We start from the raw sequence: 23,518 nt of genomic DNA, 5'->3' as shown, positions 1-23,518 counted from the left end.
AAAATAAGCATCTTCTTTCGATATTTTTAACTGTTTTACAAAAGTACTAACAAATATTTCTGATCATCTTTGTGGCATCAGGGCACGGCCTCTCCACGTCCTTCCACCCCAGGCTCGGTTCCAGAACAATAGGACGGGAGGAGGGACGAATTGTGTGAGGGTTTGACTTTCCCGTATATTACGGGACAGACAAATTTTCCTCATATTGTTCGGCTCTTGAGAGGGGCGATCATTCGTTCCCACGTCTCTGCATCCTCAAGCTGAGCGAAGGCAGGCACCCTAAGCTGCAAATAAAAGCAAGGCAGATATTTCAAGTTGCGAATGAAGTCGAGGTACACATCTTCGGCCTCAAATAGAATGGAGGCTAATTTCTTCAGCTGACAAACGGAGTGGCGGCAGGCATCTTCAGATTCGAATGGAGCCAAGGCCGGGTTACGTTAATAAGAGCATCATGGGCCCCCGGGTCAAGTGATTTTTCTGTCCCCCTACCAAATTTTCGAAAAATTCAACCACTTCTCATTTTTCTGAGGCTCCTATTCTCTCGAGGCCCAAGGACAGTGAACGGGTGGGCAGATGCGTTAAGATGCCGCTGAGCCAAGGTAGACATCTTCAGCAGCGAATGGAGTGAATGCAGGCATCTTCAGCTCAGTGCCGCCTTAACGCCTCAAGAGAAGAGGGGCCTCGTCAACTGCGAATAGAGCGGAGGCAAGCGGATCCAGGGCGTTGTGTCGAAGAAGCGACTTATTATTGTCCAGGTGCAGTGGATTCTCCCGTATTCTACAGGACAGACATTCCCCCCATATTATTCGGGTCTTGGGAGAGGCGGTCTTCGCCCCCCCCCCTCTCCCTGGATCCGCACTTGCTCTATCCGTGCCTCAAACAATGCTATTTAAAGCATAAAAGTCCTTTCTACGCAAGTACCGAAGTTATTATGAACAGGCCTGAGGGACTGACAGGGCTCCAACCCGGGAACCAAGAAAGATTTTTTATTCTGTAACTTTTCTGCAATTGCTATTGTATAAATTTTCGCTATACGTAACTTATTTTTATGCGTTTTATTATTATACATGTAATACATTTGCAATTTTCATATACATAATAAAGTACCTGACATCGCCCAGCCCCTCATCCGGCTAAAATTTACAATTGTCGATAGAGCCTGGGCGGTGCACGGTATGAAATAAAAATTTATGGCTATAGCCCGCGAAACATCTAGCATGAGGGCCCGCCAATCACCACAGCTTGGGGCCCTACCCGTATTTTCCGGTACATTCCCGTTTTGTTTTGTGCCGTTTCTCCCGTTTTTCCAAAGAACCCACGTAAACTTTAATTCTTTACGGAAATCATGTGGATTAAAAATATTTTCTCAACTTTTGATATTATTCATATTATGACAATCATGACTAGATTCACAATATTTCTTCGAAAGAAATACGGGAAATTAGGACTCCAAATACGGGACATAGCCAATTATCGCAAAAAATTATGCTAAAAATAACCAAATTTAGCAAGTGTTGCTGATATTATGGAAAATCGCCATTATCGGAAAATGAAGCACTAATGTAAATTGTAGTACATAAAATGAGTTCGACGTAGGCTGACCATATTTCCTTGAGGGAAATACGGGAAAATACGGGACATCGCCAAGAACAACACCAAAACTGAACAAAGTTGCCGAATGTTGCTGAAATTACGGAAAAATCGCAATGGCGGGAAACGAAGCGTTGCTGCAAATCGCAGTGTATTAAAATGAATTCCACGAAATAAAACGTTCAACAAGACAAATGTAGGAGATTAATGTTCTTATTCATAGTTGTAATTATTATAACATAATTTATGAGATGAAAAATAATTTCAATCTCCGACTTCAATAAAGAATAAAATCCAAGTAGGCATCATGTAAAAAACGGGACACTTTTGCAAAAAAGTCGGGACGGCCAGAAAAACCGGGACTGTCCCGGGAAATACGGGATGTATGGTCACCCTAGTTCCACGAAATAAAACGTTCACCCGTGACAAACAAAAGATCAATATTCTTATTTACATTTGTAATTATCATATCAATTCATAAGTTGGAAAATAATTTTTAATTTGAATAAATCATGAAAATATAAGTTGGCCTTGTTGAAAAAATGAGAAAAACCGGAACTTTATCGCAAAAAAAGTCGGGACAGCCAAAAAAAAACCAGAGTGTATGGTCACCATGATCTCGGCTAAAATTAATGTTAAACGGTTTTCTGTCCTAAATAGAGTGACCATATGTCCCGCATTTCCCGGGACAGTCCCGGTTTTCTTTCTTTTTCTAGCCGTCCCGACTTTTTGGCAGAAGTGTCCCGATTTTTCCCGTTTTTTTATAAGACGCCTACTTGGATGTTTATTCTTTATTGAAGTCAAAGATTGAAATTATTTTTCAACTCAAAAATTATATTATGATAATTACAAATACAAATAACAACATTAATCCCCCACATTTGCCTTGGTGAACGTTTTATTTCGTGGAATCCACTGCAATTTACAGTAATGCTTCGTTTCCCGCCATTGCGATTTTTGTAATTTTTTGCAATATTTGGCAACATTGTTCACTTTTGGCGTCGTTCTTGGAGATAATTAGCGATGTCCCGTATTTGGAATCCTAATTTCCCGTATTTGTCTCGAGGAAATATGGTCAGCTTAGTCCTGAATTGTATTTGAATCCTCTGCGATTTGCATCAGAACTTCATTTCCCGCCATTCGGTAGTTTTCCAGCAAATTTCAGTCATAATTGGCAGTTTTTGCTTACCCCAGGCATCATTTTTGGCGTCAACTGGCGATTTTCCGTATTTGGAATTCCAGCAACCCCGTATTTTCAAACGAGTAAATATGGTCAGCTCTACTATAACTGTCTCGCCGTTCTTCAGCAGGGTCCCAACAAGATAACGCGGGGAAAAGAAAAGTGGTAAAACGGGTTGACAACCAGCAGGTGGCGCTGCACTTCACGTTCTCGGGATGGTGACTACAAAAGGAAAATAAAAAAAAAAAAAATTAAAAAAAAAGCTCTATAGCAATATTTCCACCGACTCCTCGTCTGCTCTCGCTTCTTGTCGTCTGTTTTTTTTTTCCATTCCATCCACCACTGATTCTCGCTTATTATTATTAAATTCTTTTTCTTTTTTTTATTCTTAGTTTTTCTCTTCCATTCTTTATTTTCTTTTCTCCCCCTTTCGGAGTCTCTCTATTGTAGACTCACGACTCATCGGACGGTGTTTTTTTTTTACTTTAGTTTTTTTTAATTGTCTTAGCCGGAAATTTTTTAATCGAGGGGGAGAAAAAGAAATTTATTAGTTAATTATTCTTTTTTTTTCTCTATTTCGCGGATGATTTCTATCGGGGTGCTGTTGTTGAGGATTTTTGTGTATCTGTGCGTGGATGGATTTTTGAAAATCACCGACTCATGAATGTGTTGTTGTGTGTGTGATCGAGTCCTTGAGAGGAAAAAAAAAACGGCGACGACCCGGTCTTTCTTTGGTAGTTCTCAGTAAACAACGGCAAGCGGCTCCGAGTCCTCTAGTTCGAAAGACAAAGATATTACAAGTTTTTTAATTTAAGTAAAAACCCACTAACTTGTTTTCTTCCTTGAATGATGACAGAGTATAAGTTAGTGGTCGTTGGTGGTAAGTTTTTGAAATTTTATTATTATTTATCATTGTATATGATGGTTTCTCTCTATCGTTGTGAAAATTATATATGATGAAAATTTAAAAAAATATATATATAGTTAAATACATATTGGCCAGGGGCTTTTTTTTCCTCCCCCTGGCCACAGGCCCAATGTCTTGATGGAGCTAGATAAAACGATCCGGCTTCCATCAGCTTGCTAATGCTGACAAGTTTGAAAATTATTTTCCCTAAAAACTTGCTGAAAATTTTTTTTTTTGGTAGTTTAAAATGAATTTTAGCTTAAGGACTATCAAAGATTTTTTTTTTTTTTCCCTTTCATTAGCTTTGAGGAAATGTTTTCAAATTTGTATGTGTGAATTGGTTTAAGCAAGCTAGGTTTGAAAGGCATTTTAGCTTGAGAACTATCAATCTTTTTCTTTTTTAAAATTTTATCAATGTTCCAGGAAGCAAAATTTTTTTGTTTGTTCGTGAATTAACAAGCTTCATTTCGGAAATATATTTTAGCTTGAAAAATCAAAAAAAAATCTGGTTTATGAGGAAATAAGGAAATGAATTTTCATGTGTGAATCGATTTAGCAAACTCAGTTTGAAATGTATTTTAGCTTCAGGACTATCCTTGATTTTTTTTTTTGGGGGGGGGGGGAAGGCATAGTTTGAAATGTATTTTTGATTAGGGACCCTGTAAATATTTCTTCATGTTTGGGGAAATTTTTACTTTGTGGGCAAAAAATACCTATTTTATAAGCTATCACAAATGTCTACTTCAGTCAAACTTGCAAAAAAAAAATTTTGTGTTGAATGAGCTTGTTAAAAGGATTCATGTTTACAAGTTTGAAATTTTTTTCCTTGCTGAACTTGCTAAAATTTCTCTGATAGTTTAAAACCTATCTTAGCTTGAGAACTATCAAAGATTTTTTTTTTAATATTTTATGAGGAAAAAATTTTGAATCTGTATGCTTGAATTTTAACAAGCTTGGTCTGAAATGCATTTTAACGAGCTATCAAAGATTAGCTTATGAGGAAGTAAAATTTTGAATTTTTGTGTGAACTAAATTCAAGCTTATTTACATTTCAAACTAAGCTTGAATATAGTATCAGAACTATCTAAGTTTTTTTTTTTTTTAACTAGTTTATGAGGGATTAAATTTGATACAAATAAATACAAATACAAGGCCACAACAGGCAAAATGTCCAACGAGGCAGTTGAGAAACACTTCTCTATTTTGTCAGGATTTGAACCTAGATTTCCTGACAAGAATCGTACACCCTGATCACTGAACCACGAAATCCTTTTAAATTAATACTTATGAATTGATTATGGAGCGTTTAGTTTCAAATGGTTTTTTGGTTGAGAACTATTGAATATTTTTGTTTAATAAGAGGAATGAACTTCAAATTTGCGTTCATCAATTTATTTTGCAAGCCTAATTTGAAATGCATTTTTGCACATTTGTATGCACTTATTTTGCTTACTTTGATGGATCAAAATTAAGACCAAGGACATGCTTTTTCATCAATACCACTTGAAATAACTTGAATGAACATTTCATGAAAAATTTGGGATTTCATCAGTATCTAGCCACATATGGGTTACGCTATCATAAATATCTACTTTGATTACATATAAACTCTCTCAAAAAATTTGGCTGCAACAAAAATTTATTTCTTTGTAAAAAAAATTTGGCTTTATTGAATGAGTTTGTTGACTTAATACACACATGGATAAAGTTCAGATTTTTTTTTTCTCATTAACTTTTAAAAAAGTCATGAATTTTAGCTTACATAAAGTACATTTTAAACTGTCACAAATGTCACCTCAAATTTATGTTGAATTTGCTCAAACAAAGCACTGAATGAGCTTGGCAAGAAGTTAAAGTTAATTTCCTTATTAACCTTGTCAAAAAAATTTCCTAGGTAAAAATATATTTCAAACTGCCGCAAATGTCTACCTTAATTTCATGTTTAAACTTGCCTCCCCACGCTAAACCATTCAAGCTGCATTCAATGAGCTTGTCGAATTAATTCATGTGTGTACAAATTTTAAAGATAGGCGTATTTCTTTTTTAAAAATCATTTAAAAATTCTTAGCTAGCTTGAAATGTATTTTTTTACTTATGGACTATCAAAGATATCTTCCTCAAGTTTATAAAAAATAAATTTTGCATTTTTTAACCATGTGAATTAATTTTGCAAGCTTGTTCAAATGTTTTCAACAAGTTCAACGTAAAATTGAAGTGGACATGCAAGAGCTGAAAAGTTATTCTCATAGTGTTAATGTATTCTATATATAACAAAAAATCCTGTGTAACAATACTGTTCAAGCCTGTATGCAAGCACCCAGGTGCATCTTACATGCGCAAGAGTGGTTTGTTAGAATTTCCCATTCACGCATATATGGCTGTCCCTAAATACTTCTCTGCCAGCTGAGCAACGTGCACTCAATAAACGTAAAACTTGAGAGGACTCACAGATAATGGATTCATAAAAGGAGCTTGCATTGTATGTCTTCGATTTTGTTTTGCCAAGGCTACGAGTTGTACGTGGGAGAGAAGATGGGAGAAAAGAGGGTGAGCAAGAGAGCAGCCAACAGGGTCAGGGTTAGTGGTCCTATGTAGATGTGCCTTTAAAATTCTACCTTTATATCTTTTTCTCCTACTGTATCATTATATTTTTATTACCAATGAATGCTGAGTTTTCTTACACCTTAATTGATTAAAAAACAAGTTAACGACAAGGAGATATTGTGTGTATCGTTAATCAGGGCTTTGTAAAAACCTTAGTTAATTCATGTGGATATTGTAAAAACGTGAAGAAAACCATTGTGGCCTGATTTCTGTATGTGAAAGATTGACATCCACCTGAAGAGGACCTGTACTGATTAGGGTGATGGAGTGCTTCGAGGAATAATGATTTTGCATTGGAAATAACTACTTGAAATGAATATATTTTATATACATAATTTGATGAAGGTTGAGTGTGTACTGTCCGCTGTGACACTGCGAGCGGAAGTGGGCCTCTTGGGGGGGGGTTTCTTGCCGAGCGAGCTCAAAATCTTGCCAGGCATAGATGACAGGGTTTAAGCTAGATAAAAAATTTCTTTAGCAAAATGCTGCAATGCTAATGATTTATGGTTGGATGTCTTTTCGTTTTGTACTTCCTGTATGCATTTTTGCAAATTGGCTACTACTTTTGCATTTTGCAAAAAATACGACCGTAGTTTAAACCCTGATAGACGACATGGCAGCACTATTAATGACATATCAATAGACTTCTTCACTGACTAACTAAACATCTTTGAAGTGCAATGGGGGTGGGGGAGAACTCTACATCTTAATATCTGTTTTGCCCAAGGCTTGCTGGGCAGCTCTGTTGTGGCCTCACTTATTTTAAAGTACCCCAAAGCAGAATGTGCAAAAATCTGAGACATACGTCGCAGAACAATTACCGCTATTGCAGAACAATTTGGAAGAATTTTAAGAAAAAGTGCAAAAAAAACTATTACTTGAATAGGAATTTTTACCATAGAACATTTCCTGTTAGCTGAGGGCTCGAAGTAGAACAGTGCTAAATATTCTGCTTTGGGGTTAAAGCATATATGCACAACCGATGGCCCATGGGCAAAATGTGGCCAGCAACCTCAAACCAAATTGGCAAAAATGAACCAAGTGGGACTTTTACAGATCACTTAAGTGACACCCGGCACAGTTCCAGAGTACTTAAGTGCCTGCGGAACATCTACAAATCAGTTAAATGACCCACATATAGTTCCACATCAGTTAAATGACCCACATATAGTTCCACATCATTTAAATGACCTGCAACATATTTGCAGATCACCTAAGTGACATGGGACACAATTCCACATTGCTCAACTGTCCTGCAACACATTTACACATAGCTTATGGCCCTCAACAGGTTTTTAAATAGATGTGGCCCACACTCTGAAAGGTTGAGCCACCTGTTGCTCATGAGCATTACAGTGTCCCTTAAGCTTCAAGAGTGCTCATATCTGATTCAAATGCCTTGTATGAATTTCATTCAAGGGTTAAAATCGTCCTGATTTTAATTTATGCATTCGTATGTCAAACTTGCCATAAGAGTGCTCTTCTCTTTACAATGGGTACAGACAATGCTTGTGACTAGAAAGGTTTGAAGTCCTGTGTTTTAAAGTGGCCGTCAAGTGTCTGTCAAGTCTAGTCTTGTAATATTATCTCGTTCTCAGTAATTATGCAGAATTTTGTCAAGCAACGTTCTTGTGATGTGTTGTAAACATGCTTTTACACTGAGAAATTGACAATGGCTTTGCCAAATCCCAGGACTCCATGGATTTTAAATTACACCTAAAATTTCCTACACGTATTCCTAAAATTTTTTTAAAAATAATCAGTGCTCTCTAATAAGACGTGCAAAAAATTTCAAGATACCGCCATATGCAACTCTGAAGTGTGTAATGGGAGTGACTTAATTGGAGTAGTGAAATGAGTTTGGTATTAGCCCCAAAGCGCAATGTTTTTCATTGTTCTGCAATGAGCTGTTGGCTGACTGGAAATGTTTTGCTGTAAAAATTCCCAGCCACTATGGTGGTCGAGTGGTTATAGGGACGGACTCACATCCGCAAGGGCTCAAACCCCACAATCTCTACTTTGGTGGTCATTTTCAGTGTTCCCCAACTTCGAGGTGCGCATGCGAGCCAATCTCTCCTTCAAAAAGTCTCGTCACAGAGAGCAACATGCCTACACCGCTACAGTTATTTAGTCATTGCATTTCACTAATTGCACGTGTGATTTAGCAGTTTCTGATTTAAAAAAACCCCCATTGAATCTGAGAAATAAAGTATACGAGATGAATATTTATAGTCATCAAAACATAGTTTATAAGTTATTTGTTGGAAAACCGAGACAGTTGCATAAAAAAAGCCAATCTAACCAAAAATACAGGCATGCACTATAAAATATGGGTATTATAGCCACACTATTCAGCATTAGAATGGAAAAATGAATGCCACTGGTCCCACGGACCAGTAAAATACGAGAGCCTACTGGTCCCCAGACATCATGCCTGGTCCACTAAACAAAATCTGTTCTAAATAATAATTAACTTTCCCAAATATATTAGCATTTAGAAGTGATATACCACCAAGAGGGTGCAATACTCCACTGCGGATCAGTGATTCTCCCGTAGGGGATTATTTTGCAATCAATGTCACCGCAGGGAGGGGTGCAAAGTTTTCCGTTACTGGTCCCATGGACCACCGCAATTTTTTTTTCTCAGTGGCCTGATTGTTTAATCGGTGGTCTCGGACCAGCGGACCTCCAATGATTTCGAACGCTGTTTCTCTTAGGGATCTGTCAACATATTTGAGATATTTCACCGGTCCTTGGGTTTTTCTTGAAAGGTTGAGAAACGCTGCTGTAATGCATTCAAAGATGTTGGAGAAATTTTTAAGGTGGTGTTTTCAGACAGTGATATAGCACAAAAGAGAAATCTTGCATTCCCATTGATTGTGTTTCGTTTTTCCATCGGGTGTATTTGAAGAACCTAAATGTGTGAACAAAAAAATTGTAATCAATGATCATGATGTTATTATGATAACAATTGTAACTTCAATTGATCAATATAATCAATTTTATACGAATACAAAGGCCGCAACAGGCGAATTGCCCAGTGAGGTGGCTGAAAAAAATTAAATTAAATTAATTTTTTATTAATTATAATTAATTTATACTGAATTTTTGAATAAAAAAATTACCCAGAATGCTTTGAAAATTTTACTGGAAAAACCTGGAAGTTTCACGGAAGTTTTGATTGTTATTGTAGTTTAGATCCAAATAAAATTGAATTTCTATGTAATTTTTCGAAAGTTCACTGTCGGGCGGTTTTTTTTTTGGGACACTATGTATGTGTGATTGCTAAATTGGGGTGAACTGGTTGTTTAACTGCAATCATTCACGAAAATGAATAATAGATGAGCCCAAGTGGAACATAAAACACCATGGCAATCTTGTCCTATCTCTAAGCATTTTTGAGTTATGGTGGATAACCGATTATGAAAGAAAAAATGTGTCTAGTCTGAAAAAAAATGCAGATTTGTGCAGTTCCTGAGAGACCTACTTGCGCAAACTAAGTACATATTTGGAAAGAACAGAAAAAGTCCTATAATGTGTCACCATTTTCATCAGAATATCTGGATGTAATGGCAAGCTGCAAGTGCTGAAAGATTGGCAAAATTCAAAATTGAATTGCCAATGAAATTTCCAATTCCACAAGCTCCAATTCTAGCTACAATCAGGCAAATTTGCCAAAACGTTTTCTATTGTATAAGCTTTCGAAAAAGCCTACAATAAATTATATCTGTGTTCTAATGCAGGAGAAATTTAGTCTTTTGTTTGTAATACATCACTGAAATCGGCATTTGTTGAAGTAGACGTTTGTTTCTTTAGTAGATGTTGGCAAGAATTTGATTTTGCAGTTTGTCAATCTCTCATCGAGTGTAGCTTACCATTACATCCAGACATCTTGGTAGAGGTGGTGTCACCTTAAGGATTTTTTCTGCGAAATGAAATTGTCACCAAAATCTGTAACTGTCAATTCCGAGAATTTTTGTCGAATATCTACTTTGACTAACTCTAATTTCAGTGATATATTGCACTTTACAAAAGGCTAAATTTCTCTTGAACTAGAACACCAATATAGTTTGTCATAGGTTTTTTTGAAAGCTGGTGTAATGGATAAGTTTTTGGAAAATTTGTCCAATTGGGGGTGGGGGTTTACGGAATCTGGGATTAAACATTTTGGTGACTTGCCAATCTTTCAGAGCTGGTAGCTCGCCGTTAAATCTAGGTATTTCAATGAAATTAGTGTCACCTTATAGGATTTTTTCTGCTCTATCCAAATATATGTTTCGTTTGCATGTAGGTTTTTCAAGAACTTCACAAATTTAAGTTTCCCCAAACCTAGTGCATTTTTCTTCCATAATCCATCTTCTACCATAACTCAAAAGCAGGTAGGACAGAGTGTTACTATGGTGTTTTATGTTTCACTTGGGCTCGTCTGTCCCCCATTTTTGTTTGGGGATTATTCACTGTTCACACTGTAGATGGGGGGGGGGGGGTGTTTCATCTCTGGGTAAGTATGTTCAGAAGTGATGAATGACAGCAACACACTGTCGAAAACTTATTATTTCTTATCAAGACGGTGCTTTTACTTCACAAGTGTCCATATACAATGAAACCTGTATGAAACTGGAATGGCAAAGAACAAAGTAATCTATTTTAGGCTTTCTTTCGCTGCTATCTATATTTTGGATTGTGAGTGAAGTGTAATGATTGAATATTTGTACCGTTGTATGCCTGTTGCTCTCTGTGACAAGACTTTTTTGAACAGGGAGATCAGCTCACATTCGCACCTCAAAATTAGGAATCACAGAAAACCAACTTCAGGTTTGAACCCGGGTCCATGTGATGCGAGTCTGTCACTATGACAACTCTACTGGTGCAGTAGATCCTTATTAGACTGGTTTTTGTTTATTAAAAGTTCACATCGAAACACTTATCATCGATGGGAACTACCTTCTGATTCTGTTCAAGGCAGGTTTCACTGTAGTTAAAATGCGTGGCTGTCTTAATGCTTACCCGAAGCATGGCCCATGTTTTTCTGGTGTGCACGGTGCATTGCTTGAATAGCCTTTGTATGAGGCATTTTACTGCCCAAGAGTAGTGAATTGTACCACATGATAATGATAATCTAATAACATCTCATGCAAGCTTGAAGGCAATGTGAGTGCCAAATCTGTTACACAGGGATGATGGGATAAGCATCAATAGATTTTTTTTCGATCTGACTAGTTATACGTGGTTTGTTCAAAAAGTATCTGACCATAATGTTTTGTGCATGAATCGATGAAGAGCTAGGAGGTCATGGTTTGGTGCATGTATGTAGGCAATCCTAGTGCTTATGCTTAAATTTTTTCCTACCTGCAGAATCTACCAGTCACCAGAAGACCACTACTACTGAACCATACATGCACCTCGTCCACATTCTTCTGCGGAACGTCTAACGAATTGGTACATGTTGGAATGTGCGTGTATGTATATTTGTGAACCTATGCGAAAGTTTGTTTCTGTGTAGTGCTGCCATCTGCCGTCAGTTTTTCTAACTATGAATGAAGTGATTGAATAATTGTATTGTTGTGGGCCCGCTGCTCTCTATGGTGACTTTTTAACGAGGAGATCAGCTTTTTTGCATTTGTGCCTCAAAGTTGGGAACTACAGAAAACCAGCTTCGGCAGACCATTGCCATGGTGATGGTGGAATTCGGACCTTTGTCCTTGCTATGCGAGCCCGTTACTATGACCACTCGGCTACCACCACAGCTGTGCCAGACCATCGATGAATGAAGAAGTGTGAGCACTGTCATATTTTTGTTCCTGACAAAATGGCAGGAAAAACTTGAACAATGCTACTGCATTAAGTTTTGTGTGGACCATGGTGATTTGTAAGAGGAAACAATCTGCAAGATTCAACATACCTTCGAAAATAAAGAAGTGGGCACTACACTGATAACAGAGTGGTACAAATGCTTCAAAGATGGCTGCATATCGATGGAGAGTGAAACACATTCTGGGAGGCCCTTGACATCCAGAAATAAGACCGTTATCAGCCAAGTGAGGACCCTGGTGGTACAGGATCATCAAATCGTGATCACAGAATTTGTAGAGAATGCGAGGATTAGCATTGGATCAGTTTATTCTATAATGACTGACGATTTGGGCTTCGGGAGGTGCAATGTCAAAGTCATACTGACTGTCCTATGACTTTGGTGGCATAGTTCATCATGGTGGTGTGCATCGCACTGCTCAACCATCACCAAGGAGTACTACTAAGAAGTTTTGTGTCATAATTGACAGCTCCATCACGATTGGGGCAGTTGTCAAAAATGAAAATTTGACAGTGCTCACTTAACTTCCTCATTCATCAGCTGTCTGCAGACGAAAAAAGAAAGTCAAGCCTACACACTCAGATTGCATATACATATGCACCCCAAACCATGCATCCCTAGCTTCATTGGTGTATGCGCGAAAAATTATGGCCAGATACTTTTTGAGTAAACCCCATTTAGCCATTCAATTTTGCAATAGACTTCTGTCATTTTTGAATATAAATGCATCTATGGTGGGAGGGGGGGTGTTTGGAATCTTACCATGGGACAACAAGCTGCTACTACTACTAAACCACACATGCACTTCGTTCATATTACTCTGCGGAACCTCTAACGAATTGGTACATGCGGGAGTGTACGTGTAGTGAAACCTGACGTGAAGTTTGTTTCTGTGTAATGCTTGTTATGGGTAGTGCTGCCATCTGCCACCAGTTTTTCTAAATATGAGTGAAGTATAATGATTGAATAATTTATCGTTGTTGGCCTGTTGCTCTAACTCATATGTATTCTGTTTTTCAGAAGTTTTACCCAGCTGTAAGACACTAAAATAGCTATCTCAACCTATTATGTCTCAAGGAATGACTTATGTATGGGCTTGTCATTATACCAGCGTAGACATCTGCACCCTCCTCCTAATAATTTGCATCGTAAATTAGCTGTCAATATTTTGTTGCGAGAATGCAGTAGACTATTGTTACACTGCTTTTTGTGGCTAGAGCCTGACTTGAAATGCAGGTGTTTGATAGGGAGTATCAATCATATATATTTCTGTCCCGCCCCTAGATGCTTGATAAGGAGTAGAAAGATTGGGACTATAGAGAGATATAGATGGCTTTATTCTCAGCCAGAGATATCAAGGAAACAGTTATTTTCCGGATATTATGCTGAGGTGAGCTCGGAAAGAAAAGTCATCACGTCTCCGCCGCGACTCGAACCCAGGCCGTCTTGCATACCGGGCAAGCATGCTACCATCTACACCACTGGAGACACATGAATCTGCCTTCCAAATTTCACGCACTGTGTCGTGAGGCGCTGAAGTAGAGGCATTAGTAGCCTCTCTTCTCACTGTGTCGTGAGGCACTTGCCTCACGACACAGTGCGTGAAATTTGGAAGGCAGATTCATGTGTCTCCAGTGGTGTAGATGGTAGCATGCTTGCCCCGTATGCAAGAGGGCCTGGGTTCGAGTCCCGGCGGAGACGTGATGACTTTTCTTTCCGAGCTCACCTCAGCATAATATCCGGAAAATAACTTTCCTTGATTGGGACTATAGTTAATGGTTGACTTTTGAGAATATATGTTGCTTAAATTTGTGTTTTGGAAGTGTTGGGGGGGGGGGGGGGGAGTAGAAAATTTCCTACTTGCCCATGTTGAAATAAGGCTGTAAGCAGGCAGGGGACTCTCGTGGTGGATATCCCCCCCCCCCTACGTTTGTATTGATTCCTAATCATGCATTGAAATTTTTTATATACTTTTTTAAAATTTGGTTAACGTAACAAGTCGTCTTAACAAATTCAGGACCTGGGGCAGAAATATTTTTGGAGAGGGGAAGTCATCGACATAGACACCATTGAAATGTACAGGAATTCTGAAAAAAATGTAATTTGTCTTCATTGCAAAAAAAAAAAATTAATGAGAATTCACAATAAATGAGTCTTTCATAATTTTGGGGGGAGGGAAAAGTGAAACAAAGAGCCCTTCGAATTATTGAAGACTTCCTTTTATTCTGGAATTAATTCTTTTATTGATTCTGGATTCTTGATAATACTGAAAATTATTTCTTTTGTTAATTTCTGAACTATTTTTCTCAAATCATTTCTTTCGTTATTTCTGAACTATCATTGCTTTCATTGATTCTGAACTAAATTCTGAATTTTCATAGTTTTTTTGTTTGCTCATATTTTTGTGTCGGTGTTTTAAAGCATTCCTGGACATTCTGTAATAGTCTTTGTGAATTCTGACACCCCCCCCCCCACCACCAATTTCGTTCTAATTTCTTTTAAGTGACACTGGAGGGGAGTCCATAGTAACTAAAACTGTAAAAGGCGGCCCTGAACACAGTTTATATTGATGAGCATTTTGAAATGTTAACTTCCAACATTGTCTCAATGCTGTCCTGGGTCAGACGGGGAGGGAGGAGTGCGAAATTATTGAAGATTTTTTTTATTCATCAAGATTTTTTCATTTCCAGCACGCGCATTCTTTTATGTCTGAATTTTTCAGAATTTTGAAACTTCTCTAATTTTGCTTTCCAGGTGGAGGTGCTGACCCCCCACCCAGCATCTTGGATAATGCTTACGTCAACAACCACCCTTAATGAAAATATGAAATTTTTTTACTGGCATCTTACTCGGTGCGCCAAAAACGAGAAAAACCTTTCGATAGTTTGTGGGCACTTGAAGTAACATTCAGCCCCCCCCCCCTATTGATAAGTGCCCTACAGAACCACTTTAGTGATCTCTAAATGTTCCGCGGATGCAAGTGATCTGGAAATGTGCCACGCATCACTCAAGTGATCCGTAATTATATGCCGCGGATCACTTAAGTAATCTGAGAATGTGCCGCGGGTAACTTGAGTGACGTAGAACTGCACTGGGAGACACTTAAGTGCTCTAAAACTACGTCACAGGTCACTCAAGGGATCTCTAAATGTGTCACGGATCGCTTAAGTGTTCTGGAACTGTGTCCCGGGTCATTAAAGTGACCTGAAAATGTGCCACTGGCCGCTTAAATGCTCTGGAATTGTACCACGGGACATTTAAGCGATTTGTAAATGGTTGTAATTTGTAAAATAGTTCATTTTTACAAAATTAGGTTTGAGGAGGTCAGGCCGCATCAAATAACCCCCAGGGCCATATTTGGTCCGCGGACCAAGGGCCTTTATGCGATTTATCATTAGAAGGCTTAGAGGGTGGGTTGCAATGAGTTTATTAAAGATAAATTTCATAGCCTTCAAATAACATTGAAATTAACAGAAATTTATTATAACAACAACATATGAAGGTATTTTCCTCCGAAATTTCAATTAAAAAATATTTTTTTTGCATAAAAAAATAAGTTTTTGATCGTCCGGGGGGGGAGCACGATCCCCCTATGCCCCCCCCTCACCTGCGTACGTCTCTGGTCCTACCAATATGCGTTAGGATTCAGAGGGGCAGAGCTGATGACGAAGTTTTGCTGCAAGGGGGGGGGGGTCAAAAATGGCTAAAAATTTGCTTACGTAATACATGAACGGCCCCTTATTTTTATTTAAGCAGGATTTTCTCAAAGGGCCCCCCAGAGTCGGATGGGGCCCATCAAATTGTTGAAGATTTTTAAATTAATTCTGTCGGTATTCTTCAGCATTTCGGTACATCCACAATAAAAAAGTGTTTGGGACCCCGGCCCTAGAATTCCTTGAGCTAGGCTGGAGAAGGTTCGAATGTTTTCATTGCTGTTGCAGGCTGCGCGTATTTGCAGTGATGATGGTGGCCGAGAGTCTTGTCTAACCACCCCCCTTCGATATGTACACACACACACACACACATAGGGCAAATGGCAGGCAGAGAGCCTCAGCTAAACAGCCGGGCCCGGGCTCCCTCTGACGCGTTCCAGTGAAGGAATTTCATCTAGTGTGGTGTTGTTTTTTTTTCCAGACAGTGTATGTATGCTGCTGCCGCGTGGGTGCTGGCCCGATTACACCCTCCCACGCAAATCTGCGACTTTTTATGGGCGCTCCTTCTCTTGTGTGTGTGCGCGCGCTCACTGCAACAAACGTCACTCACTATAATCGCCGGGCGACAAATTTCATAAAGAGCCCCGATCGACGCATCGCCATTAGCATTCTTTACAATGTAGGCAAAGTATAATGGAATATGGAGGGGAGGGGGAGGCGGTTAAAGTGTTACGAGGCCCTTCAACTGTGTTGCGCGCCCTGTGATTAGTTCTTGAGGGTTTTTTTTTTTTTTAGCTGCGTGTGAACGGTGGCCGCCTATTTACTTATTTATCTATTTTTGTGGCGCCGACGGTAAGAAAGGTCGTTGCTTGGACGTTTTTCGGGCCATTTACAGTAGTGGTTTTTTTTTCTCCCATGGCCCATTTTTTGTACCGTATTTTCTTCTTGCCCGCTTGTCGAAAAAAGGTGGCCCGCACTAGGAGTGGGAACCTTAAATTTTTTTAAATTCTTTTTGATTGAATTTCTTAATGTTGCCCTCTGGATTCGTGGGCTAGAGTTCAGTGAGCTTGACTTTCGTGCAAGATTCTATGCAGATTAAGGGCCGTCTCAACAGCATGGAGGTTCCCCTTCCCCCGTGCAGAGTGTAGCGTTTTGGGCCGGTACTAATTTAGAAGTAACAGATTACGCATTATTTATTATCGAAAAGCGTAGTATCCCGGTTCTCATGTAGGCTTCCTATGGACACGAAGGTCCCTCGGGTCATGTCGGATGAGCCCACACTCTAAAATGGCCCTGGCTCTAACGTTTTGTTGACTTATAGCATCTCGATTTACGGGAATTTCATCGAAAACAGTCCATAACCAGTGAGTGAGTGATTGAGCAGTTGAATGAATATGTCAGCGGGTGAGTGATCGAGTGAATAACCGTATAGGTCGGGGATGGCCAGCAACTGGCCCGCGTGAGGTGTGAAAAGTGATTTTGTGCGGGCCGCGACAAGATGGTAAAAACTTAATTTTTTAAATTACTTTCGTGGATTAGTTTCGTGGTATAGTATTTATTCAAGTATTACGTCAGCATCGATGGGGGGAGGGGGTTTCCGATTTGCTGACTTTTGGTGAGGGGGGGGGGGTTTGGATAATGCTTACGTCATCAACCACCCTTTATGAAAATATGAAATATTCTTAATGGCATTTTATTCGGTGCGCCAAAAACGGAAAAAAACCTTTCGATAGTTATTGGGCACCTGAACTAACATTCTTTCTCCCTATTAAGTCCCCCTACAGAGCCACTTTAGTGATCTCTAAGTGTTTCACGAATCCTTCAAGTGCTCTGGAACTGTGCCACCGTATCACTTAAGTAATCTGGGAATGGTCCGCGGGTAACTTGAGTGATGTAGAACCACACTGGTGGCCGCTTAAGTGCTCTAAAACTGTGCCACTTGTCACTCAAGGGGATCTCTAAATGTACCACGGATTGTTTAAGTGTTCTGTAACTGTATCACGGGGGTTACTTAGGTGATCTGTGAAAGTGATCTTTGAGGCCTACTTCAGTGACCTTGAATTGTGCCACGGGTCTTTCAATCGATTTGTAAATGTGCCGCTTAATTCATTTTTACAAAATTAGGTTTGAGGAGGGGCCACATTTAGTTTGCAGGTCAAGGGTTTACCATAAATTGGCTTAAAGGATGGGTCGCAATGAATTTCTTAAAGAGAAAACTTCAGTTCTTACCCTTCAAATAGGATTGAAATTAACGGAAATCTCGATTATAATAACATATGAAGATATTTTTTTTGAACATTTTTTGCATTAACATTTTTTTTTTCGTGTGGGGAGAAAGCGCACGAGCCCCCTATGCCCCCCCCTCCCGCGTACGTTTCTGATTCCACCAATATGCGTTAGGAGGTAGGGAGCAGTGCTGACAAGGGGAGGTCAAAAATTGCAAAAAATGTTGCTGACTAATATTTGAACGGCCCCTTAACGCGGAAAGAAAAATTATTTCTGATTTGACAAAAAAAAAGCAATTTGTATTTTCAACAAACACAAAACCTCTTTAAACACCACACACACACACAGGGCACGTGATTGATTTCAAAAACCTACTGTGGAAGTTATGGAGGTAACCGTAGCACACAAAGATTTTCTTGCGCAAATCATCGGAGGTCGGTGATTGTGTGATCTCGACGAACCAAATTTCTCTCAAAAATTTCCATTTTTTTAAATAAATTTTTACATAAAAATTTCGAAACTAGTCGTGCTGCTGCCGTCTATTGGTAAAAATATTCAGTCAAGTAGTATTTAGGTCTTTTATTTTTTCTCAAAGGGCTTCGACCTTTTTTTCCTATTCGCGAGCGCTGCCTGTATCCATCATCAAAAAGAAGAGCACCCTTTCGGCAAGTTCGACTTTACGATTGCATGGAATCAGGATGACTTCAATTCTAGAACGCAATTTGTTAAAATTTTGTTAAAAACGCAGGGTATTTGATTGGAACTTTGATCAGGTGCTCGCGAGCATCGAGCACTCCCAAAGCCTCCTAGAAGTACCATCACAGGCTTTGGCACTCCGGGCAGTGCCGTCTTAACGCATGGGCCCACTAGGGTACGGCCCGGGGACCTCAAGAGAAGAGGGGCCTCACAAAAATGAGATCCGGTTGAAATTTACCAGGTAGGGCCTCCGGTAAACCACTTGGCCCGGGGGCCCATGATACTCTTAAGACGGCTCTGACTCCGGCTCTGCTTCAGGGAGCACCGGGTTGAAGATGCCTGTCCTAGAGATACTGTATCTGAAGGAGGTTAAAAGGAATCGGACCTGTTTTCTGATCATGACGTTGTGTGGAGATGAAAGAAGTTCTCCCCCCCCCCCTCTCACGTTTCGTGGGTTTCTTGGTTCTCTTCGCCCCTCCCCAGATGGTAAGAAAATGGCGAGGGGGAAGACGGAGGAGGGGGGCACCCCTTCCCCCCTCCTTTCCCTCCAGTCAAGCCAAAGGCGTGGGAAAAAATAGAGAAGAGATTGGGTTGGAGCCGGAATTCCAAGAAGTGTTTGTGCCGATTTTCTTTTTACTTACACCCCTTTTCTGCAGGTCGAGGGCGAAGACCAACAACAGGTTGTTCGATTGTTATACTCTCGTCTCAAGAATAAGGTGCCGGATTTATATTTTACTGCATTTGTTACATAAAAAAAAAAGAGGAAAAAACCGGCACCTTTTTATATTTTTTAATCTTCTTTCTTCGGAGTCAACACCAGTCGTTAACCTTTGACATTTTCTTGTCCGATATTATATCTATACTATTACAGTGTGGTGGTGATGATGATGATGCACGGCGCTTGAATCCGATCACGCGGGATTTCTTTTTCTTTTTTTTTGATAACAATATCCGATTGATTAATCGTATCCGACAAAAATAGATAAAAATTTCATTGGCATGAGAACGGTGACCATGCGTCCCGTTTTTTAGTTTTTTAAAAAAACATATTTTTCTGGCAGCTCTGTCATTTTAGTTAGCAATGTTCTATCCAAGCGCGGATCTAGGTTGGGGTGGGGGGGGGGTGGATCGTCCCTCCCACTAGCCGAATATTATGTTGTAAATTTGTATTGTACCGTAAAATACGGGATGATTCCACCGACGCATTCGCTTGCTGAAGATATCGGCCTCGGCTTCATTCTAATCTGAAGATGCCTGCCTCCGCTCACCTTCGCAGCTTTAGACGTCTGCCCCAGCTTCATTCGCGGCTGAAGATATTTTCCTACGCTTCATTCGCAGCATAAGATATCCGGCTCGGCTTCGTTCGCAGCTGAAGATCTCTGCCTTCGCTCAGAAGCTGATCCAGTGGGGAGGAGAATACGAGCGGTCGACCTATCGAATCGACGAACAGAATAATATGAGAAAATTTGCCTGTCCCGTAAAATACGGGATGGTTCAATACACTTTCACAATAAGTCGCTCCTCCGATGCATCACCCTGGATCCGCCTGCCTTCGCTCCATTCGCCGCTGAAGATACAAGCCTCGGCTTCATACACAGATGAAAATATCAGCCTCGGCTACATACGCAACTGAAGATATGAACCTCGGATTTATTCTAATCTGAAGATGCCTGCCTCTCCGCTCCATTTGCAGCTGGAGACGTCTGCCCCAGCTTCATTCACAGCTGAAGATATTTTCTTAGGCTTCTCATTCGCAGCTGAAGATATTTTCTTAGGCTTCATACGAAGATCTTAGGCTTCAGCTGAAGATGACTGCCTTCACTCCATTCGCAGGTGAAGATATCAATCTCGGCTTCATTCTAATCTGAAGATGCCTGCCTCCGCTCCATTCGCAGGTGGAGACGACTGCCCCCAGTTTTATTCGCAGCTGAAGGTATTTTCCTAGGCTTCATTTGCCGCTGAAGATATTTCCCTAGGCTACTTATTCGCAGCGTAAGGTATCCGGCTCGGCTACATTCGCAGTTGAAGATCTCTGCCTTCGCTCAGAAGCTGGTCCAGTGGGTGGGGGGGGGGGGGGGATAAGAACGGTCGCCCCCGCAAAAGCAGAATGATATGGGAAAATTTTCCTGTCCCGTAATACGGGATGATTCAACGAATTTACACAATTCGTCTCTTCCGACGCATCATCCTGGATCCGCGCCTGGTTCTAAGCCAGTGTTCTTCAACCCTATTTTAGAAAAAGTGAAGAAATATAAACACCGCGTTGTAGAAATAATTTGATTTACAAAATCATCGCGCTGAGGAAATTCACCGAATGAGTTGCTGCTGAATGAGTCAGCGTTTGAATAATTTCATGAGCAATCGAATGAATGTGATCGAGGGAGTGGGTGAGTTAATCAAATGAGTGAGCCATTGAGTGAGTGTACCAAATGAGTTGGCGAGTGACTAACTTTATGAGCGACCGAGTAAGTGATCAACTGAATGGTCGGGTGACCGGGTCAGTGAGTAACGGAATGCATGATCGAGGGAACGAGCAAGTTATCAAAATGTGTGAGTGACCGTATGGATGAACCGGTGACCTTATGGGTGACTCGCTCACACACTAACTCCCGGACTCACTTGCTCATCCACTCACTCAATATGTCACTTTGGCGGTGAATTGTTGGAGATGAACTTTCCGTGCACGATTCCCTTCAACATTCCCGTGTCCCCGGAATTTCCCTTTCATTTCGCCGCGAGTATGTACATTGAATGAGAGGAATAAGTATACGCGCTGCTGCTTCCGACGACACTGTACCTATCAAAAGATGAAAAAAAAAAACGGCGTCTCCTAAATCTATCGTCACCGATGTGTCACGGCGACACCTGTTATCCTCTAAAAAAAAACCACGTACGGGAGTTTCGCCAGATACGTCATTGCCTATTTGACAGTCTGGCTGATTGTCGCTGTTTCGTTGATGACAACAACCCCCCCCCCTTTCCCCCCGAATCAGAAATGGGGGGGAGGGAGATTCTATTTTAGGTTGCCGTGTACAGAAAACACAAATCAATCCCAACGGATAGAAATCTAGGATGTGAGGCGACATGCGAGTGCCACAAAGGGACCGGTAAAAATTCCCTAAATTCCTATTATGTATATTGGACGGAAATGGGAAAGTTTTTAAGGTTAATCGTCCGTTGTAGGACACCCCCTTCCCTTTCCCTTGTGTAAAAGCTTCCGTTAAACCCAGTGTTTCCCAAAGTATTCAGTATCGCTCCCTGGGACGATGGAATAGTCCAGTATATGGAGAGAGGGCGGTGGAAGATAATGGGGTTCCGTATAAAATCCTATGGGTTGGGGGTGATGAGCGAAAACAAAATTGAACGGCGCGATGGAACGAAAAGTTTGAGGAACTATGGTTTTCCCCCATGTAAATTGCTCAACCCCCATGGCCCTCAGAGTCATCTGAAGTTGCCCACGACCTCAAACCTAGTTTTGCAAAAATGAACTAAGCTGCAGATCACTTAAAGGCAGGGTTGGGTTTTCGACGCTTGTCGTGTCAAAAAAATGGCATTTGCATCAAAAATTCTATGTGGGCGGGGCCCACTCACCCGTGTAAGATGACCCTGGTTTTTGTTTCAAAATTTAATCCATACATGCTCAACCCATGGCCCACGGAGTCGATGTTGTCCGCCACAAATACCACAAGTCATTCAATTAGCCCACGAAAGACTATCAAATCGCTTAAAGTGGACCGTGCCACATTTCCAGATTATTTCAGCGACCCCCCCCCCCCCTCACCAAGTACATTTTGAAATCACTTGAATGACCCGCGACACTCCTCCAGTTGAATTGGTTCGTGGTACATTTGCAGAAGTGTGCTCGCACGCATTCTCAGATCACCCGAATGGTGTGAGGCGGACATTTCCTAGAGAACTCCAGAGTTGCTCGCGATACATTTCCTAACCGATGTAGTGGTCCGCACTCAACAAAAAGGTTGAGCACCCTTGTTTTAATCCGAAGGGTGTTCAGCCTTTTGGAGAGAGCGGGCCACTTCACTGATTTGAAAACGTGATCTGAAACAACGCCCGCAGGTACTTGTGCGATCTAAAGCTGTGCAGTGGTGGTCTGTAAATATGCCGAGGGCCATTCAAGGCTGTGACGCGGGTTGCCTAAGGGCCGTATTCACCCACATGGTTTAAACAGTAGTCACAATTTTTGGATAAGAGATCACCATAGATGGGTTAAAAACCTGAATTTAACCAATCCGTGTCGATCTCTCATCAAAAAATTGTGACTATAGTTTAAACCATGTCGGTGAATACCGCCCTAAGTGATCTGGAACCGTGCCGCAGTAATCTGGAGACGTGCCGCGGGTCACGTAAGGGCTTTGGAACTGTGCCACGGGATAGTTAAACTTCTAACTATGCAGTGGATCGCTTAAATTCTCTGAAATTTTACCGCACCTGAGAAGTGCCGCGGGTCACCTGAATTCTTGGAACATGCCACGAGTGATTTGTAACTGTGCTGCGGAAATGTGCCGTAGGTTAGTTAAGTGATCTGGGAATGTGTCGCTTACTTCGCTTTTACAAAATTAGGTTTGAGGTCGCGGTCCACATCAGATTACTCCGAGGGCCATGGGTTTAGCATATTTTTTTTAATATATTGTGGCCCGCACTTTCCAAAAGGTTAAACAGCCCCCCCCCACCCTCCGATCTACGTAAAAATATCGTTATCGCATAAAATATATAGACTTCAATTCACCAACGGAATTGTCAGGCTTAAATCGACAAGCTTAATTCTTCACCACTAGGGGCTGTTTTACACGTGAAATTGAATAAAAGCCCCAGCTGCAATGAATGAGGATCAC

The 23,518-nt window shown here is 40.5% G+C and overlaps 1 protein-coding gene and 1 non-coding gene across 2 annotated transcripts in view; both read left to right on the top strand.

Annotated features, from left to right (window-relative positions):
• Positions 1-2,880: 2,880 nt before the first annotated feature.
• Ras85D (GTPase ras-like protein 1) overlaps positions 2,881-23,518 on the top strand; it is a 45,236-nt gene continuing 24,598 nt past the window's right edge. The window contains exon 1 of the mRNA XM_089238055.1: positions 2,881-3,650. Within this exon, the coding sequence (XP_089094181.1) occupies positions 3,617-3,650 (34 nt within the window). The 5' untranslated portion in view covers positions 2,881-3,616. The remainder of the gene's footprint in view (positions 3,651-23,518) is intronic.
• On the top strand, positions 13,721-13,794 carry TRNAT-CGU (transfer RNA threonine (anticodon CGU)). Its single transcript has one exon. It is a non-coding gene; the product is annotated as a tRNA-Thr (tRNA).

The sequence above is a fragment of the Pholcus phalangioides genome, unplaced genomic scaffold (assembly GCF_987345545.1).
Source record: "Pholcus phalangioides strain wild (caught in Gottingen) unplaced genomic scaffold, Ppha-v1.0 ptg000010l_1, whole genome shotgun sequence".
NCBI classification, from domain to species: domain Eukaryota; kingdom Metazoa; phylum Arthropoda; class Arachnida; order Araneae; family Pholcidae; genus Pholcus; species Pholcus phalangioides.
The sequence above is the reverse complement of the archived record's forward strand: the minus strand, read 5'-3'. Positions and strand labels throughout refer to the sequence as shown.